Here is a 6,762-nt window from a genome sequence, read left to right as displayed (position 1 = left end):
AGCCATATAAGAGTTGGAAAACCTTAAAACCACTCAACTGAGTTGGAAGAACATCAGCAAATTCACAGTGGCCTTAGGATTCAGCCAGATTCAAACCTGCTCCAGAGCTAAACACCTCTTCCTCCCAGAAAACCCGCTGTACACAAATCTCTAACAGTGCGTACTGTACATCACCAACACTTATGCTAAAACAGTAGTTTACAAGGAAGCAACTGAGTTTCAAATTCCTGTCCCTGTTCTGCACCCGCAAAAGGAAAATGCAGACCTCAGTGATTCCCACAGGGAGTCGAGGGCCTTCAGTCCAGAAGCGCCGAGTCCCAGCCGAGTGCGGGGGACACACGCCAACTCCCGCCCACTGTTAGTGCAAAGAGCTCCCGGCGTTGTTCTAGATGAGTGCTGGGAACTGGTGAAGAGGAGACGGAGGGCTGTGGGAATCCAAATGGTTTTCCTTCTGAAACAAGATCCAAGAAGTCTGGAGTGCAAGGTGAGCAATCAGCGGGCTGTCGATCCAAAGGGCGAGGTCCCTGAATCGTCACTGGGTCGTCGCAGTCTGCAGGCGCAGACTCAGCACCCGCGCAAGCCCCTAAGTGCACGCTGGAGGTAGGTGTATAGTAGTTATCCTGGGAAGACAGTGGCTCTCCCCCAACTCGAGCAAAGGGGACATCGTCTCTGCTCCTGACCCGCCCCAAACGCCATTCCACTCTGGCGAGCGGAAGACACGAGAGCAAAGGGCCGGAGGCCTCCCTTGGAAGACTTAAGAACCCAGGGCATTTTTATAAATAGCTACATAATTAATTTTTAACCACTTTGAAACACATAGCAAGTTGAATATTTATTTAAAAATAAATCTCAAAAATATCTATTTACAGTACAGTAAGAGGGGCATGTGCAAACAACAGAAAGGGGAAGGTCAGTCCACATCAGCGTGCCGGCGTGACGTTCACACACCACGGGCTGACAGAGCTGTGGCAGCAACACCACGACGTTCAGCTAACACTGGACTCGCTTCACCCCTGACGCCTGGAAAGGCAGGGAGCGGGGGAGTCTGGCTGGGGATCCTTGCGTTTGGGAACAGGATGGCCAAAGGGTGAGCCGTCAGGAGAGGCCCAGTGTGGCAGGAGGGCTCATTTCACAAGCCAACAGGCCTCTAGCTCGCCGCTGCAGGTGGGCATCTGGAGGTGACCAAGGGCCTTCCCCATCCAGGTTGGCTTCACAGTGGGAGGGGTGGGCACGGCACGAATCCCAGAGACACAAATCCTCCTTAGAGGGAACAACAAACCAAACCAAAAACCAACTGAACAGGGAATGGAGAGATTAGCAAAGCTGATTCTGAACAGAAGCGCCGCCCTCTCCTTGTCAGATGACAGAGCAGCCATCAGTTGAAATGTGAGTTGCTAAGTGAACTCCCACGTGGGTGCAGCCAGCTGGATCCCTGCCACCTACATGGTCAAGTTCAGGCCCCTGCTTCCGCCGGATGCATTAACACTTCTTCACCAAGGAACCGGGAGGTCAGTGGTGTAGCCCTTGTAGCGGGAAGGTGCCAGACGGGAGTCTATCTGTACACGAGGTGGGAGAACTGGGTGGACTTGTAGTTCAGCTGGTTGTTGGGCATGAACTTGTGCAGCTCGCTTTTCTTGCAGCAGGGGTCGTAATGGTAAGCGCTGAGGCAGGCGTCGCAGGAAACTTTTGAACACTGGGTGCAGGTGTTGGCGGCGCCTGTGCGGTTGCAGAAGCCACAGCGGGAGGTGGCTGCAGGGGAGGGCTTGGACTTGGAGTGGAGGGGCGGCAGCCGGTCAAGGGCCTGCGCCTGGCCCGTGTGCTTCTCCCGCAGTGGGGCCCCGTGGACCACGCTGTCGAGGGCAGCAGCCTTGATGGGGAAGTTGCTGGACTTGGGGGCTGAGGGACAGGCGAGCAGGCTGTCACAGCGCTGGCAGAGGGGAGCGCTGCAGGCCAGGCCACAGTTTGGGCACTTGGAGAGGGCAGACTCTTTGGCGGGGGGCGGACGCTTATGGTAGAGGGGGTGGGCGTCGCTTCTGACCAGCCACACATCTGGCCGCAGAGCGTCCTGCCTGCGGTACGCGGCCCTGGCGTCCGAGTCGGTGTACAGGTCCACGTCATCCTGAGCAGAGAAGTACGTGCTACGCAGCAGGCCGGGGCCATTGTTTGGCGAGGTGGGAGGAAGGTTGTCTGGGCTGCCGTGGGGGGAGCTGGACATGGTCAGGAGAGAGGGGGACGGGCGGATGATCTCGTCCTTCAGGTCATCGCCCAAGTCTGCGGCCACAGGCTCCTTCCGGAGGCTCAGGGAAGCCTTCAAGGGGGGCTTCCTGCTCTCCCAGTAGCTGTCGTACGCATCCACTGACCTGGAGGGCTTGGTCACACGGGGCTTGTAGTAGTCCTTGGCCGCCCGCTCACTGGCTGACTTCTGGAGCGCCACTCGGCCCATGGTCGTGGTCAGGTGCTCCCGGCCCTCAGCCCGCCGCCGCAGGGCATCGGAGCACCCGCGCACGTCCTCTGCGCTGCTCTTGCGCTCGCTCACGACATCCAGCTCGGAGTAGCCCTTGTCCTTCACCTGTGAGTAGATCTCCAGCATCTGCTCACACTCTACCTTGGCCAAAAAGAGCTCAAAGGAGACCATCTTCACCTGGAGGCTCTCGACGAGCTCCTTGAGCTTGTACACGGTGCCCAGCTCAGGCGCGTAGCCCATGTAGCTCAGGATGGCGCGGATGTCCTCCTCCAGGAGTGTCGACTTGACATAGTAAACGAAAGGGCCAGTGTAGGTCTGGGGAAGGAAGGGCAGAGAGGTGGGTCTGTCTCCCGGAGACACGCCACAGACACTGCGCCAACGTGAAGCCACTCAGTGGGCCCAAGAGGGAAGGAGAGGGCAGTGGAGGGGCTCACAGCTTCTCCTGTAGGGGCAGAGGCTCCCACACAGGAAGCACTGGGCACTCTGAGGAGGTTATACTGCAGCCCCTCTCTGAGGCCAAGGGGACGAAACCACTCGTTTTCTGTGTGGGCACAAAAGTCCACTCCACAAGCAGAGAAGCCCAGGGCAAACGCGGCTGAAGAACGGGGATCGGATGGCGGGCAGACTCCCCATCAGCACTCAGACTATTTATTCCTCGCTGCCCGTCCGTGAAGATCTGAAGAACATGCCAGACTTGCAGCCTGACTGGGCCCCAACGCCCTGTGCCCTTCCTGCCGGGAAGGCTGCAGATCCCCTCTCTGACTCCCCAGCCCGCCACGCCCCTGGGGACCACGTCCGCTTGCTGTGGCAGCAGGAGAGGGAGGCGGTCAGAGGGACAGAACCCCTCTTAGGATGGACTGGAATGGACAGGAGGAGAGGGAACACCAGTGTGGCCAGCCACGTCAGGGACTCACCTTGATGCTTCGGAATTCCTTCTTCCACGGGTACAGGAAGAGGTTGATGCCCACCGTCTCCAGCACGCTGAAGGCGCAGTGCAGAGCCCGCAGGCTGGAGGAGCGCAGCGAGCGCAGGGAGCTCTCCACCACCTCATAGAACTGGATCAACCGGAATCGATAAAAGGGATCCACCTTGTGCAAGCTGAGCAGGGTGGAGGCCGCCACCCGGAGGTACTCATCACTGCCAGGCCGCTGCTTGCTGGGGGTGGTGTCCACTTTGCCCTCATGGAACTGCACGTACTTCCGAAATAAGTCATCCTTGTACTTTGTATCCATTGAACTGGGCTTCCCCATCTGACCCAGGAGGCTACCTTATCTCCTCCATGGCTTCCAGGCTGCGGGCAGGGACATCTCTGAAAGCCCTGACATGCCGCCTGCTGCACCAGCAGAGCGCTCTGCAAGGGGAGAAACAAGCAGCACGTCATTCCTCCAACCATCCACACGCCAGCTTCTGACCTGAGCCCAACAAAACCCGGAAGTGGCGTGGGCTCCGTGGGGCCCCATCTGCGCTCATTCACTCAGCACACGTGCAGAACACGCCCTGGATGTGACGTGAGGGTGAGACGGAGCCCAGTGAGGAGGCCGCGGCCGAGAGCTCAGGGGACACAGAGAGGACGTCCAGGAGATGCTCCCACGGGGCCCAGGCGAGCGCTCCGGGCAAGAGCAGGGACGGGGAGCTCAGGTGGGCTCCAGAGCGCCTCCAGCTGTACCGGCTCATAGACTCTGCGGCCCTCGGAGCCGGGAGCCACTGCTGGGCTGGGAAAATCCGAGACACAGAAGCACAGGACTCTCAGAGGCAGAGCTGGACCGGCACCCAAGCCGTGTGGCCCCACAGTCCACGCCTTTCCCCGCCACACCCTGCTCTTCTGAGGCCGGAGGGAGCTTGGCACAAGGACAGAAAGGAGGTGGCTGAGGCGGCGGCAGAGGCCAAGGCCGGGACAACAGAGGGAGCGGCAAGAGCTGCATCCGGCCTGACCTGAGGCCTCCAGGAGCACGTGGAGGATGACATGTTTCTGTAGGAGCTGGGGCTGTAGCCCAGGGACTGAGTACCTGCTTTGCTTTGCGCGTGTGAGGCCCTACATTAGACCCTCAGCACAAAAGGAAAAAAAAGAATTTCATGTTTTACTTATTCAGAGCCATGTGAAGCCACTGAAGAGTTTAAAGCAAAGGACACAATCATATTTAGTTTTGAAGAGCGCCTGCTCCCACTGCTGAACCTCAGTGGTGCTCTGCTGCCTGCATTCCCTCCACCCTGAGAGCATTTTACAGTCCTGTCAGGACAGGAGAGCCTGCTCTGAGCCGAGACACGGGGTTTATGCCATCTTGCTCTCTCCCCAGCCACCCGTTAGTAGGACCTGCACAGACCTAGCAGTGCTCCTGTTGCCACAACACTGGGGGCAAATCTGGAGCCCAAGCAGGGCTGGTGGCACATGCCTGTAGTCCTAGCACTCCAGAGGCTGAGGCAGGAGGATCGCTGTGAGGTCAAGGCAAGCCTGGACTACACAGCGAGACCCTGTCTCAAACAACCAAAAAAAAAAAAAAAAAAGAAGACAAGGTCCGGGGACAGAGTGCCTGGCTGTGAACCCTAGAGCTGCTCCTCCAGGTCTCTCGTGCTAACGACTCAGCCTCTCAGGGTGTTTTCTCATCTGATTCCAAAGCCAGTGTGAGTGGCTGCACAACTGGTATGGAGGCGCTGCACCTCCAAGCAAGCCCTTGACAGCCACGCCTGCTCTGACGGTGCTCTACCTTCAAGACTCCAAGCTTGCTCTAGGAACGATCAGAGCAGGGCAGTTGGTGGCTGTGTTCACAGCCTCCAGCCTTGCCTTTCCTGACCAGAAGCTCCCTCCTACCACGAACATCGGGTTCTGCACAGTGGCTGGGGTAGAGTATGTGCTCCCAAAGTATCTCTGAGCGACCGACCATGGGAGATGACAAGGGACTGGGACAGAAGCTGCTGCTCGGTGGAGCTGGCCTTTGGAGTCCTCTAGATGTGGCTCGGTGGGGGAGTCCTACAGGGATAGGGACTGGTAACCATCAGAGGTCAAGAAAATCATCCTTGCCAGGAATGTTGGCACGCGCCTATAATCCCAGCATTTGGGAGGCTGAGGCAGGAGGACTGCCCAGAGTTCGAGACCAGCCCGGGCTACACGGCAAGGCTCTGTTGCAAAAAAACAAGAAGGGCGAGGGGCGCAGAGACAGACAGACAGACAGAGACAGCATGAGCTCAGAGATAGAGCCCTTGCCTGGGATGCACAAGGCCCTTGGTTTGATCCCCAGTACAAAACCAAAAAACCTAGGTACATAAAAAGACTATCTTCTCCCACTTACAACCCTGCCAAAGTACCAGATAACCCTGAGGAGAAAGGAGCAAACATTAGGTCACTCAGGATGAAACTCTGCCTCCTGAGCACAGCACACCTCTCACAGCAGGTTTCCCCTACACGGATCCTGGTTCCTCCAATACATCAACCTTATTTGATCTCAGGCCTTTGCACAGGGCTGCATTTTTTTTTCCTGATTCTTCCCATAGTTAGCTCACCTCATCATTAAGACCTCAGTTGAAATGCACTGCTCAGAGGCCCTCCCTGATCCTTCAACCTTTGTGTGTGTGGGGGCACTACTGGGGATGAACCTAGGGCGTCTTCTAGGCAAATGCTGTACCACTGACCTACATCTCCCAGCCCTTTTTGTTCTGAGACAAGGTCTCACTGTGTTGTAAGACCTACCCTCTAAGTAACCAGAATTACAGGCATATGCCACCAGGTCGTTTGACCCTTCATCTCAAATAACTCCCTCCAGTCATGCTGTCCAGGAATAGCCAGAACCTGAAGTTACCAACTTCATGTGTCATTTACTAGCTTCCTCTCTTCACCGACACGCCCGATAACCAGTAAATCCCAAGGGCAAGGACGTTTACCATGATTCACCACGATGCCTAACACAGACCCTGACACACATTAAGGGTTTGATAAAAGAAGTAAAACAAGTGATGCAAACTATGTGAGCATATACTATGCTATTCTTTCATTTTCTCATGAGTTCCCTGTGATGAATCCTGGATGACTGGCTGGAGAGAGGAGAAATGGGTTCCATAAGATGCCATGATACCCTACAAGCAAGCAGCTCAAGGTCAGCAGAAGGTGGATCCCTGACTCTAAGCCTGGCCTTCTGATCTGACACTTGTGCAATATTCCTCCAACGGCCCTATGATTTCCAAGTCCATGGAGTATCACTGCCTGCCCGGAGGAGTGGGTAGGGAAGAGGCCTGCAGTGAAGAAGACAGAGCCTGCCTTCCCTTAGCTAGAGAGCTCAGCACCCAGTATCAAAGATACATTCTTGTCA

General features: G+C 56.5%; 1 protein-coding gene across 1 annotated transcript; it reads right to left on the bottom strand.

Moving 5' to 3' along the window:
- Positions 1–7: 7 nt before the first annotated feature.
- Positions 8–3,815, bottom strand: Spata2 (spermatogenesis associated 2). Its single transcript, XM_010618231.3, has 2 exons — positions 3,379–3,815; positions 8–2,779 (listed from the first exon to the last, which is right to left on the bottom strand). The coding sequence occupies exons 1-2, from the start codon at positions 3,712–3,714 to the stop codon at positions 1,553–1,555; spliced, it is 1,563 nt and encodes a 520-aa protein (XP_010616533.1). The 5' UTR covers positions 3,715–3,815; the 3' UTR covers positions 8–1,552.
- Between the last annotated feature and the right edge of the window lie 2,947 nt (positions 3,816–6,762).

This window comes from Fukomys damarensis, unplaced genomic scaffold, assembly GCF_012274545.1.
Source record: "Fukomys damarensis isolate Sample0158 unplaced genomic scaffold, DMR_v1.0_HiC HiC_scaffold_22, whole genome shotgun sequence".
Lineage (NCBI taxonomy): Eukaryota > Metazoa > Chordata > Mammalia > Rodentia > Bathyergidae > Fukomys > Fukomys damarensis.
The sequence above is the reverse complement of the archived record's forward strand: the minus strand, read 5'-3'. Positions and strand labels throughout refer to the sequence as shown.